At 38.0% G+C, this 13,804-nt stretch overlaps 1 protein-coding gene and 1 pseudogene across 1 annotated transcript; both read right to left on the bottom strand.

Annotated features, from left to right (window-relative positions):
* Positions 1-280: 280 nt before the first annotated feature.
* On the bottom strand, positions 281-6,001 carry LOC132057012 (uncharacterized). The gene is made up of 3 exons (XM_059449444.1): positions 5,812-6,001; positions 4,851-5,115; positions 281-1,731 (listed from the first exon to the last, which is right to left on the bottom strand). The coding sequence occupies exons 2-3, from the start codon at positions 5,073-5,075 to the stop codon at positions 613-615; spliced, it is 1,344 nt and encodes a 447-aa protein (XP_059305427.1). The 5' UTR covers positions 5,076-5,115; positions 5,812-6,001; the 3' UTR covers positions 281-612.
* Positions 3,545-3,659, bottom strand: LOC132058616 (5S ribosomal RNA; annotated as a pseudogene).
* Positions 6,002-13,804: the final 7,803 nt, after the last annotated feature.

The following is a 13,804-nucleotide window of genomic DNA, read 5'->3' as shown; positions in this document are numbered from 1 at the left end:
AGCTCTTTACTTTCCTCTCTCATTCCGATGTGGGATTCACCTAAAATGTCATGTGCACCGTCGATACTTCTTGACCCACCCTCATGTTAAACCCCCCCCCCCCCCCCCCCCCCCCTTCTTTTTCCCTTCTTCTCAGTCAAGTTCATTACAATGAAGACTCGATGGATGGGGTTGTTTGGACTATATAATTTTTTCTACCAATCAAGCTTAATAAAAATTAGATTTAATTTCACATGTTCAAGAAAATGGGAGACAAGCCAATGGCAAGTAGCAAATCCAATTCTCAAACGAAAGTCTAATTAATCTCTATTCATCATAGAAGTTGCAGAAATTAAACCCAATAGTCATAATAACAATTCATGCTACCCAAGTCTGGTGAATATTACTCTTCAGACATTCCATTACTCAAATATATGGAGAACTAACCATAGACCAAAAGAGGCTAAACAAATGACCTTTAACAACTAATATTAACATGATTAAACTTTCATACTTGTACTTAAAGGGTTGCTCCCATCAAAATTCCTGAAGGAGGAAGCGCGAACACTATAATCCATCAGGCTACGAAGCAAATCCTTCAGTAATCCCAAAACTGTTAGAGGACGCCAGGGACTAAATTAGCCGACGTAAGTATTGACTTTTCAAACCCTCAGGATTCTGGCCTTCACTTCCTTTGTGCAAGTATATGTCGTTGATGTCATCAGCAATATCATCACTAATATTGACTAATTTGTTGGATGATCTATTCTGTAAGCTCAATTGTCGCGGGATGAAAACATTGAAGTAATAGTTGATAATGGTCTTCGCAGTCTTTTGAGGTAATGACTTTAATGCGTATTTCAGAAAGTTCTTTCCATTTAGTTGTGGTTTCCTTTTGACCAGTGACTCAAAGGTCGTTTGCTCCTTCGATGACCATGCCTTTGAAACTTGCTCCCCCATTTCATCAAATTTCCAACTGAAGAAAGCAGGACCAAGGTCACGTTGCAGAATTCGCCTTTCCTCAGAAACATGGCGTTTGACACAGACAGTGGTTCCTGGAGACCGACAAGAGCAAGAGTGAAGTCTCCCTTTTCCAATTGCTCTAGAAGACACTTCCATATTTCCAGTCTCAATAGGCCAGACTTGGGTGCCTAACCATCTTGAATTTTCAGAGTCATCCTTGTCTGCTGGGACTGTCCAGTCTGGAATATCAGCTTGGAAACGAGGACCTACTGGAATAACAAATCTCTGAAGGTGGTCACCAATGAAGTTCAGCAACCTGGGGGACTGACGAGGTGGTTGTAGAGGTCTGCTTCTTGATCCTTTCACAGACAACAAGCTTGAATTATGAGCCGCATCATCCAAGGTCAGCAACGAGGCAACGGAAGCAGTCCGGTTATCATGACTCAACAGGTCTGAACCAGTTACTGACTCATCAGAATCAACAATGGATGAGAAACCTTTCGGACCAAAATCTATTGCGTCATTGTGGAGGGAGAGTTCTGAAGGTAACTGCTCTTGAGTATTGTCCACAAATGTTAGTAAACTACATGCACTATCAGAACTCAAGAAAACTTCTCGGTCAGAACTTTCTGCGGAGTTAATTGAATTAAGCGAGCATGAAATACCGGAGGCATGAGAAAAATGCCCTCTACTTAGTTTTGATTTACTTTTCTGGTTAGATTTCTCCGCCGGAAGTCCAGGAGGAGATCTCAACTGACCTTTGACAAATTGTTGAAGTTTTCTTTTCCTCTGTCAAAAGAATCAGGAGAATATATTATAACAGTATGGCAGAATTACAGCGAAATGGGAAAAGAAAAACATCTAATGCTGCTCAGGAAACATATTTTTCCCACTAAATCAGGGATGTCCTAAGGATGAAAATTTCCCGAACCAATGTTCAAACTATAAAGAAGTCAAGAAAACCACAAGAACACGGATATTCAATTTCACTCACAACTTGATACATTTTGAACACAAAATGGAATTGATCTTGATGTTTAGTGATACCACAAAGACGTGCCCAACCACGCCTCAGTCCCAAACAGGTCGGGGCTGACTATATGAATTCTCATTTCTTTTTTTTCTTTTTTCTTTTTTTTTTTTTGGATAACCGGGTGTCCGAGCCCGCTTGCGCGTACCTCGACCAATCCCACGAGATACCTATCACCTCCCACTTGCCACAGGTACCAGGTAACTCTGTCCACCAAGGCTAGAACAAATGAGAAGAAATCACCTAGTGTTTTGCCTATGCTGGGAATTGAACCTAAGACCTAATGGTGCTCGACCCACTTCATTGACCACTATGCCACACCCTTGGGTGTTGAATCCTCATTTCTTTATTTAACCTAATATCATATATCAATCATAATAAGTAAAATAAAAGTGAAAATACGATAAAACAAATATATTAATAAATAATACTAACAATAATAATAATAATAATAGTAATAACAATATAAATTCCATACGAGTCTAAAACCTATCCTCAACTAGTAGCTATCACCTATATGCATCTTTTTCTTCCATTGTGCACTATTTTAGGTAAGTCTTTATTGATACCAAGCATTTGCAAGTCTTTTGGTCTACCCCATACCCTTTTAACACCTTCACTTATCATAGTTTCACACCTAAGGACCGGTGCATCTATAGGTAGAAACCTCAAGTATGCTCTAATTCCTATTAGTGTTCATGTATGCAGCCAGTGCCCTTGTTGCCATTCTATCCAAGCACTAGGTTACAAACTTACAAAATTTTGAGATTATCGCTAATCGGTCTTAAACTTCAAAAGTACTTTTAGTTTTAACCCCAAAATTCATGAAACTATGCCTATGAGGGAAAGGAAGGTGGATCTATGGTTGGGAGCTGAAAGAGGTACATGCATTTGCATACAATGGTTTAGTATCAGCAATCCATTTGAAAAATGTGCCTGCTCATCCATCTATAATTCATCCATTTCACAAGGAGATTTAAACAAAATCCACAATAAATTATTCACTAAATGCCTCTCCATGAGGCATAATGATTATGAGCACAAGTTTAAACCAAACTACTTCCGTGGCAAAGAGAATTAGTATTAGCCTCATAATTGGATTTGATAAATTTATCAAACCTATGGATGCAGATGTGCATCTATCTACATAACAAAGACACAAATTGTATGATTAAAACGAACAACCCGGTGGACAAAGCATCCAGCGTTAGCAGGGTCCGGGAAAGCGCCGCACCCCAAGGGGTGTGATGTAGATGGCCTACCCTAATGCAAGCATTAGTGGCTGCTTCCATGGCTCGAATCTATGACCTATAGTTCACACGAAGACAACTTTACCGTTGCTTCCCTTCATTTATCAATAAATATCTCCACCTTCCTTTTACCAGACAAATGAGCAGCCCGGTGCACAAAGCATCCCGCGTTAGGTGGTCTGAGAAAGAGCCGCACCTCAAGGGGTGTGATCCAGACAGCCTATCCTAATACAAGCACTGGTTGCTTCCATGGCTCGAACCCGTGACCTATAGGTCACATGGAGACAACTTTACGTTGCTTCAAGGCTCTTCTTCAAAAGGAGGGATGACACACGAGAACTTCCCAGGAGGTCACTCATCCTAGTACTACTCTCGCCTAAGCATGCTTAACTTCGGAGTTCTGATGGGATCCGGTGCATTAGTGTTGGGTCGCATTCCCTTTTAGCAGGCAAATAAAAGGAATAAATCAGTGAAAAATGTATGCTTCATAGCTGCACAATGACCTAGAAATTCAGACAGGAAATGATGAAATATCAAAACATCAGATCAAGTTTCTCTGCTTTTGATCATTTATATCATTGGTCATGCAAAGTTGACTAGAAGAAAATGTGATAGATGTGTTTTACATTCAACAGAAAACAGTCAGTTGGACTTGAAACTCATAGTACTAGATAGTCTAAGAAGAGTTTTCATCAATATGGCCAGCTAACCAACCAATCAGTACAACAACAACCAGTTGACCACAACACCTCAGTCCCAAACAAGTTAACCTAAAAATCAGTATCTGGCCACAAATACCACTCTCAATCTTGGAAGGGTAAATAAGACGTAAAACGTACTTGCATAGGAAGCATTGACACATGTGACAGAAGCAATGATGCCCGCGGGACAAACAGACTCGAAACCCAAAGTAAGTATGCTAGAGAGAAACACATGAATGTAGTATATGTTTGTTCCTTTAGCCCATAATTAATAATTAGTCCATCCAATTTTATGCTATACCACTTAGCTAAACTCCAAGTTTGAGGGTTTGTTTGGAGACTCTGAAATCAAGATGAAATTTAATCTGAATCTACTCTAAAATCTAGATCCAAAAATGATCTATTTTCTACTATAATCCAACTTGTATTTTGATCTCAATTTGGTAAATCTTCGACGTGAATCACAATTTTACCTCCTTTAGCAACTTAATTGGACTATATTATTATCTTTTGATTATATATAGGCTGTGTTTACTGGTGAAAGATCCATAGTCATCTCACCCCAAAGTAATTTCCATAAATCTTTGGAATAATGTCATGCTTACCAAACACTAGAAAATTGTGTTTTAAACTTTTTCTCCATTTTCCGTCATACCAAACACAACCATAAAAAGTAGTACTCATATACGAAAGTCATTGACTAAAGCAACTTCCATATACTGCAGCTGCAGTCAATACTAATTGCTCTGTTGTGTCTTAGTTATTTCTCTCCATCACTCCAGTACAGTTCATTGATGTTTATTTTATTCCCTTCCGAGGAAAAGGAGTATCTAAAGGTGAAAAAAGATGTGTGTGTGCAATATATATATATATATATATATATATATATATATATATATATATATATATATATAAGAGCGCGCATACCCAGGATATGTCATTATCAGAAAGAGCCATTGCATCTCGCACTTTAAGCATCTGATTCCATAATGGCCGAATTTTAGGACGTGATACATTGGAATCACAAGGATCTAGTGCAAGTATTTTCAGCTGAGCTAACATTTCTTCATCAGTGTACCTCCCAAATATCAACTTCCCTTCTTCTTCAACAATCCTTTTTTCTCCCTCCTTCATACCTTTCGATGCATTCATCTTTCAGCTTACACTACTCGCTTTTTTCCTAATTTCAACCCTGAAATTTGAATGTTTGCAACAGTAACAATGATTATATACTACAAAACAACAACAATAGCATACCCAGTGTAATTTCACAGATCATAAATTGAGAAAACTCAGGGCATATTCATTTTTGAACTTCATAACAGATAGACCAGACTACCAACAACTTGTATTGTCACGGTTACTGCATTTAGCTCAAACACAACATGATTTTTATTTTATTTTTTAAAAATGGACAAGGTGGATAATCGAACCCTTACCAACAAAGTGAAAGTTCAGGTAGCCAACCAACTGAGTACTAATGATTATGTACTCAGATCATAAATTCGGAAAAATCGGGGCAAATTCAATTTTTTTGAATTTCATAACGGATAGATCTGGACTATCAACAACTGGTATTGTCATAGTTACTACCTTTATCTCAGAACACAATATGGATCCAAATTCAACTTAGCTAAATAGAATTAAGTGGATTAATTAACTTAAATTCAGTTAATTGCATTATCAAATCATCTTTTTAAAGATTAAATGAGCAAGGTGATGTTAGGACTTCAAACTAAACCCCACGCGCGGAAGTTATTTGACACGCGCCGGAACTGATATTACACCGGAAAAAGGGTTAACCCTAACCCTAGATAACGAGATGTTTAAGCGATGAGTTTATAGGCATATTTTGTAGTCATATAGAGACATAAATATGTGTACTTACCTTTCGCGTGTTGGTCGTTTGCTGTGTTGACGCTTTGTTTGCCTTGGTGAATCCGGTCCCCTTTTTTCTTTTTTTCTTTTTTTATTTCTTTTTGTTTTTTGAAGAAAATTCTACTCTTTCCTTTTTTTGAAGAAAATATTTTACACCTCTTACTTCTATGAAGTGAGGTTTTGGGGTGAGGTTTGGGAATGAGGGGCAAGGGTATTTATATAGATAGGTTTGGTCTGATTTGGGCGGGTCGAAATAAGTTGTATCAATATTGGGTCATGATCCAACCCATTTCAAAGTTTGATGGATTAAGGTAGGGGTTTAGATTAATTTGGGCCTTGGTCACATATCCAACATAAAAGTTTCATTGAACATCTTATTTGGTCGTCGCTACCTTCCCACTTTTAAAAAAAGTTTAACTGATATCCAATATTAGATAACTTCAGACAAAGTATTTCATCATCTTCTTCTTCTTAGTTGTTGTACAATAGTATTTTTGAATCTATAGCAATTGAAGTGTAATGCTATGAAGAAGTGGGTCTTGAATTTTGAATATGAAAAGTGAATTTCAATCAAATGGGTGTTGGAAAAACTTGAAACATTGACAAATCGTTATTGTTGCAAAATGGGTTTGTTAGGTTTGTTGATGTTTTATTAAATTGATAATTGTGGTTTGTTCTTTAAGGTATTTGGAACTTATGTTTCAAATTTGAAATCAATTGGAGTAGATTTGGGTATTGAATTGTTGAAATTCGAAGAACAAATTTCTATTTATGGAGAAAAAAACATTCAGCTGGACATCAAACATAAATGTCTGAACTCCAACCACAGATGACTGGAGTGCATGCAAAAATTGGTTGCACTTCAGTTATGTGTGACAAAAATGACTACTTTAGTCATATATGTCTACAGACAAAGATGAATGTAGTTATATCAAAATAAGCATCGATGAAATGTCAAATCTTTGACATTGGCATCATGGTGAGATTGCCTACATTCTCTAAGATTACTTGCCATGTGGATGAAGTGGAAAGAAGCGTAGTTAATCGAAAATAAACTTAGCAACAACCATGTGAACCCATTTGAAATAAGTTGTACTATTGGGTTATTCAAGAAAATTTTACATATTTTCCTTCTATGGAGTGAGGTTTGGCAGTAAGGGACAAAGGTATTAATAGATGGTTTTGATCAAATTTGGGAGGGTTGAAATAAGTTGTGTCCCTATTGGGTTGTGATCCAACTCGTTAAAAGTTTGATGGATTGAAATAGGTTAGGTCAACTTGGGCCTTGGTTACATATCCAACACAAAAATTTCATGAAACATCTTATTTAGTTGCTATAAGATGTAGCCACTTTTAAAAAAAAAAAAATAACTGATATATATTATTATGTAACTTCAGAAAAACTACTTCTTCTTGCTTTTTCTTCTTTCGTCTTCTTCTTCTTCTTCTTCTTCTTCTTCTTCTTCTTTCTTCTTTATAGTATTTTTTGAATTTATAGCAACTGAATTATAATGCTTTGAAGAAGTGAGTCTTAAATTTTGAATATGAAAAGAGGATTTAAATCAAATGGGTGTTGTTGGAGCAACGGTAAAGTTTGCGTTTGTATGACCTATAGATCATGAGTTTGAGCCGTGAAAGCAGTCACTTATGCTTGCATTAAGGTACGTTGTCCCACATCATATCCCTTGGGGTGCAGCCCTTCCATAGACCCTGCTAACACGAGATGTTTTGTGCATTGGGCTAGCTTTTTATTTTAAAACTATTGGAAAAACTTGAAACATTGACAAATCACCATTGTTGCAAAATGAGTTTGTTAGATTTATTGTTGTTTTCACAAATTGATCACAGTGATTTGTTCTTTTGGACATTTGGAACTTATATTTCAAATTTTAGCTCAGTTAGAGTAGATTTGAATGTTGAATTATTAAAATTCGAAGAACAAATTTCTAAACTCGGGCAAAATAAAATTCAACTACACATCAGACACAAATGCCTAAACTTCAGGCACAGATAATTGAAGTACAAGCAAAAATTGATTGCACTTCAGTCATGTGTTGACTGAAGTGCAGACAAAAGTTGCCACTTCAATCATGTGTCTGCAGACGAGGATGGATGCAATTCTATCAAAATAAACCTAGACAAAATGTCAAATCTTTGACATTGGAGTCGGGGTGACATTGACTTCATTCTTTAAGATCACTTTCCATGTGAATGAAATGCAAAGAAGTACATTTAAGCGAAAATAAAATTAGCAGACTTTGTGAGCCCTTGTGGCACTTCAGTTATGTGTGATTGAAGTGTAGTCATTTTTTACATGAACTTCATGACTAGTCTAGTATGGTTGAAGTGTAGGCAATGAGTGCACTTCAGTCATATATATCATTTAATAACTAATATTTTAAAGCATGTTAATGGAGAAGTATGTATTGGTTTAAATCAAAACATGGGCACCTTTTCAAGGTTCTTGTAACCTACGTCAATTGGGTATTATACGAAACACTCTGACCCAATAATAAGAATTAAAATCTAGATCTCGTTTTGACTGAGCTTTGCAAGGGTTCTTTGGGCTTTTAGCCACAGAATAGGAGCAATAAGTTAATAGAAGAGTTTAATCATATGGGGCTTATTTTACTTCATATGTATATTATAGAACTTTAAATAAGAATTTATGGTTAAATAAATAATTTCCATTGAAGTGGTTTGGTTATTTGGAGTCATTGGATATTCTTAGAACTTTGTACATATGAAGTAATATCATACATGAATTGTGAGTTATGATTAATGAATAGTTTCCACCAAAGTGGTCTTTCTTGTTTTGAGACTGCTTCACATGTTGTCTGGATGAAGAATTTTCTTACTAAATTACAAGTTGTGGATTTTATATCTAAACAGTGACTATTTTTATGATAACAGTGTTGTTGTATTCTTCTCTAAGAACAACAAGAGGACAAGAGGATCGAAGCATGTTAGACTTAATTATCTTAAAATTAGAGATATGGTAAACGAAGGTGACATATGTATTGAGCATAGTAACACATAATCTATGTTGATTGATCCTTTGATTAACAGTCTTAGGCCTGTGCTATTTAATGTACATGCTCAAAATATGGGTATTCTAGAGTCTTTTGATGTAGTTTAGTCAGTGGGAGTTATTTTGTAATTGCTGACTGAGATATTGCTTTTAATAATTTTTATTTCTTGTCCTTAAATACAAGCTTGTGTTGTTTGATATCTGTCATGTTTATTGACCAACATGTTTATTTATTTACTTAACTATTCAAATTGGATATTGCATAAACTCATGTTAAGTTTGAATTTCGCTGATTGTTGCCTTGATTATCCTGGGTAAGGCATAAGAAAAACCTCCTGAGGTGATATGATTTTGTGTCACTTGAAGGCTCCTTAGGTCATTTGGTTTTTATGTCACTTGGAGAATTATCTCTTTTTAAGTGGTATGACTTTGTTCACCTTGATTGGAAAGATGATATGCATAGCATACATGTTTGATCCATGTTGATGAAAACTCTAGCATATGTGATCATAGATAGAATTCATACCTGCAAACAACATGATGCCTGCTATGATCGTTGTTAGTATTCTCCATTGAGACTGGATGAATTGTTATACTAGATGAATTGTTATATTGAGTCATTTTATCCTTGGCTATGGGAGTACTGTGGCCACTATAGAGTCTTAAAATCCTTTTCAATTTTTTTTTCTTTCAAAACCACAAATTTTTTTAAAATTGTTTTCGTGTTATCAATTAAAACTGGCGTCCAAGTGAAAGAATGTTAGAATTTAAATTTATGTTGATTGGTTATAGCCTGAAAGAATAGTGACGTGGCCCAACTGGTGGATTAATAAAAGGCCGATGTTAAATTGTTATGTGTGTGCATAAGCTAAGCCCAATGACTATTGGCCTGTGATAGGTAGACACTCTCTATAAATAGAGGTTAACCCCATTTTCCTAACTATTAGAAAACCCTAGCATATTTTGTTTTTGAGTAGGTGACATAGCGGTTGGTGTCCTATCGATCAAGATAGCTAGTGGATCCTGGAAGCTGGTCTCAAGCTTAACAGTTGATTGTTACCGTTGTTGAATCAATGTAGATGAACAGCATGCTTTCTTGGTTCTATCTCATGATTATGTTTATGTTTGTATCTTAATCTCTACTATGGCTGCAGATTAATTATCTTAGACTCATAAAGCATAAATAGAATCTACATACATAATCCAATAATAGTGGAACAAAAAATAGCCATTGCCGACCTCGCAGCAATCAACATCCCTTCTTTATTTTATTAATTAATTGAACCAAATTGGTGAAGATAAAGGGTCGTTACGGAAAATGTAGGATCACCCCACCAAATAGAATCTTTCCAAGGGTAGAATGAGCTAATAGCAACTCGATTGTATAAGTCTAAGAACTAAAAAATTGACTTGTTTGCGATTGTGTTGAGTCCATCGGGGGTGACGTAGGAAATTAGAACTCCGTTGGGAATTCTGAGGCGACGGGTGGATTCATATGGTGTTTTTATGTCCATGTGCATATTTGTTTGTGTTTGTGAGGCCTCGGATGAAATGTTGGGTGGTAGAGTGAAAAACTGGGAAAAATTGCAAGCTTACTGCCTCAGTGGTACCACTGCGGCAGGGTAGGTACCGCTACGGCAGCACCACTATAGCGGTGAGCCCCTCGCCGCAAGCGGTCAATCGTGGTTCGTTGTGTCCGCCGTGGCAAGCATGGCCGGCTATGGTGATGTCGCTATAGCGGGATATGGCCCGCCATAGCAGAGGTCAGATTTCTTTTGGTCCGCTATAGCGGGCACTGGGATGCTACAGCGAGACCGCTGCAGCGATGGTTTGACCACCGCAGCGGTCGACGGGGGCAAAATTTTGGGTTTTAAACACTTAGTTCCGAATTCTTTATTCATAAAACTCCAAAACAATTCCCCAAAAGCACCTAGGGCGAATTTCCAAGCTAGGGCAAGAATATTCTTGAGAGGTAAGTCTCATCCATCCCTTTCAATCATTACATTATCATCTTCATGATTATCATCCCTTTTATGGGTCTTCAATGATGAATTAGTAATAGTAACCCTAGAACCTAATAGACCTTCTATAATTGATGGGTTGTGAATGTTATCTCTTATTTATCATCAAATAGCTTGGGTTAACTCCTTTTAATCAAAAATTTAGAGTCATGAACTAAGTGAATTGAGACTTAGGGTTTCATAAAAATGGTAGCTTGGCTATGAAAACTGCTTGTAATTGATGTGTTGATTAAATATTCTTATAGATTGATGATTAGTGGTTACAAAGGCCATTGTTAGGTTGTGTTACACCTAGAAATTATTCACCCATTGGAATGGGGCTAAGGGGTAGGGTGTTCTTGAATTGATTTGGTGACTAGAGTAATTATGACTTATTGAGCATTTTAATTTCTAAACTTTAGGCGTTCCGAGGCTTTACGGAATGGAAAAGCTGTAGCGGAGTGATTCGTATTGTTCCAGCTTTACGTTTGAGGTAGGTTACGACTACTTGAGTTAGACTTTCAGTAGTTGATTGTATGTGTTATGAATTCAATAGGAGAAAGCATGTCTAGTCTTCATGCATGATGTGTGTGTGGTTGAACTCCTATATGCAATTGATTGAATGACTGTATGGGCTTCGTGCCACTAATTATTGTGTTGAACCTACAGTTTGATGTTGTTGTGGTGAGAAGTTATTATGATCTTCTCGATGAAGTTGTGATACAAAATGATGATTCGAGTATTGAAAACAAGAGGATAAGGAATACTAATGTGACCTAGATTATAGGCTCGTGGTCTGAGGTTTTTTCCAAAAACGAGTGGTACATGATGTGGACTGCATCCGAGGTTCGTTTTAGAGCGGGGAATTTATGGCTCGGGTCCGATGAGTATCCGTAATGAGTGGTACATGGACACTATGGGTCCTTTGTAGGTCATGACTGAGCAATGGCATCAGTTAACATGTGTGTACAGCGAGTTTATGGTTATTATTAGTAGACTTGTTCCCGTTTGTTGTTTCTGTTGATTTGATTCTCGATATCTCTGGATGACTTAATTTGTAATATCCTCAGTTGACTTGTTGTTGGATTATTGATTTCATGTTGTTGGCTGGCTTGTCTATTTTATTGATTCTATGATGTATGCATGATACTAATCTTAGTTAACCTATGATATCTACAGGTACATAGTGGTTGTACTGATAGTACGTTGCTGCATTCTTTTGAGTGAGATTGTGATCCAAAGACTGCTACTCATCCTCATATCTAGTGTTGAGGCCTTTGCTGACAGATTTAGGGTGAGCTTCTATCCATGCTAGACCGTCCTAAGACCATCTTTTATGATGTCTATTCCTATTCTGGACATTGTTCGCTATTTGTTTATACAGATTTCATTCCTTAGACATGTTTTAGATTAGAGTCCTTGTACGGTGACTTTCAGATTTTTGGTTTTGTAATAGTTAAGACTTCCGCATTTACTTTATTGTTTTATGGCATGACTTAATTTGGTTATCTTGTGCTAGAATGGTTAATAATTGATTGAACTGGTTAATATAAAAATGGACTGGAATGAATAGGTGACTTATGTGTTGGTTGCCCACTAGGAGTTAGTGTGGGTGCCAGTCATGGCGGGTTGGGTCGTGACAGAGTTGGTATCAGAGCTTTAAGTTCATCGATCTCGTCGTAGAAGGACATGTCTAGTAGAGTTTTGCGGATCGGTACGGAGACGTCTGTACTTATCTTCGAGAGGCTACCGGACTCTAGGAAAATTCTCTTATCTTTCTTTCTTTCGTGCTACTTGATTCCAATTGATTTCTGGATGATTCAAATTGGTATCTGGCTATCCTTCATTCTTTTGCAGATGGCGAGAACACGCATGGCAGCAGCCAGAGGCAGAGGAGCTGGTAGAGGGGCAGCACCGGCTGGGGGCGAAGTCCTAGTAGTTGATCTCGTGCCTCCAGTGGTTCCTAATAAGGCCGCGGGAGATGCAGCCGCACCAACCTAGCTAGCGGCGCATGACGGTTCCGCCAGAGCTACGGGCGCTCCGTATAGGCCGGTCTTTATGGTGCGAGTGTGCCGAATTGGTTGCATGGGTTAGCATAGGTCGGGGCTATACCAGTCGTTCCAGCAGTAGGCCGTAGAGATAGCGATCCCAGTCCGGAAGTAGAGTTCGAAAGCTCGGGAGTTCGGCAAAGCAAGCGCAGCGGGTGGCACACGGCTTGGAGTAAGTTTCGGGTTTTGAGGCTTGTCCGAGGCCAGTTGTAGGGCCGGTGATGACCGGCGAGGAGCATAATTTGTTTTGGAGGTTCACTAAAATAAATCCTCGCCTTTTCTATGTTACTGAGTCAATGGATGCGTACGAGTTCATCATAGATTGTCATGACAGGCTCTTTAAGATGGGGGCTGTGGACAAGTACAGTGTGGAGTTTGTGACCTTTCCAGTTCTCGGGTGATGCCAAGTTATGATGGAGGGCATATGTGGAGTACAGGCCAGCTGGGTCACCTCTGTTGACTTGGGTTCAGTTCTATTTAGTGTTCTTAGATAAGTATGTCTCGCGTACTCTGAAGGACCGAAGGAAGGATGAGTTTGCTAGTATTGATTAGGGAAACTGGTCTGTTTCTGTGTACGAGTCTCGTTTCCACTCCTTATCCCGATATGCTCTTCAGTTATTGCCTACCGAGGAGGAGAGGATCAAGCGTTCGTGAAAGGGTTGAACACTAGACTTCAGCTATCAACTCTTCAGCTTATAGCCACTGAGGCTTCAATCCAGGAGGTAGTGGAGCACGTACGTGTTATTGAGGGGATTAGACAGGAGAGTCATGCAAAGCAGATAGAGAAGAAAGCCCAAAGGGGTGGGAATTTCAGCAACTCCTTCTCGAACGGTCAGAGTTCACAGTTATATTTAGGACGTCGGTTCAGTCCGCTATGCAAGTGTCTGCTGGGGGCCTATCAGGGGCAAATTATCAGGCTTCTGT

Source organism: Lycium ferocissimum, chromosome 5 (assembly GCF_029784015.1).
Source record: "Lycium ferocissimum isolate CSIRO_LF1 chromosome 5, AGI_CSIRO_Lferr_CH_V1, whole genome shotgun sequence".
Taxonomy (NCBI): domain Eukaryota; kingdom Viridiplantae; phylum Streptophyta; class Magnoliopsida; order Solanales; family Solanaceae; genus Lycium; species Lycium ferocissimum.
Note: the sequence above shows the minus strand (reverse complement) of the source record. Positions and strands in the feature narration are given on the sequence as shown.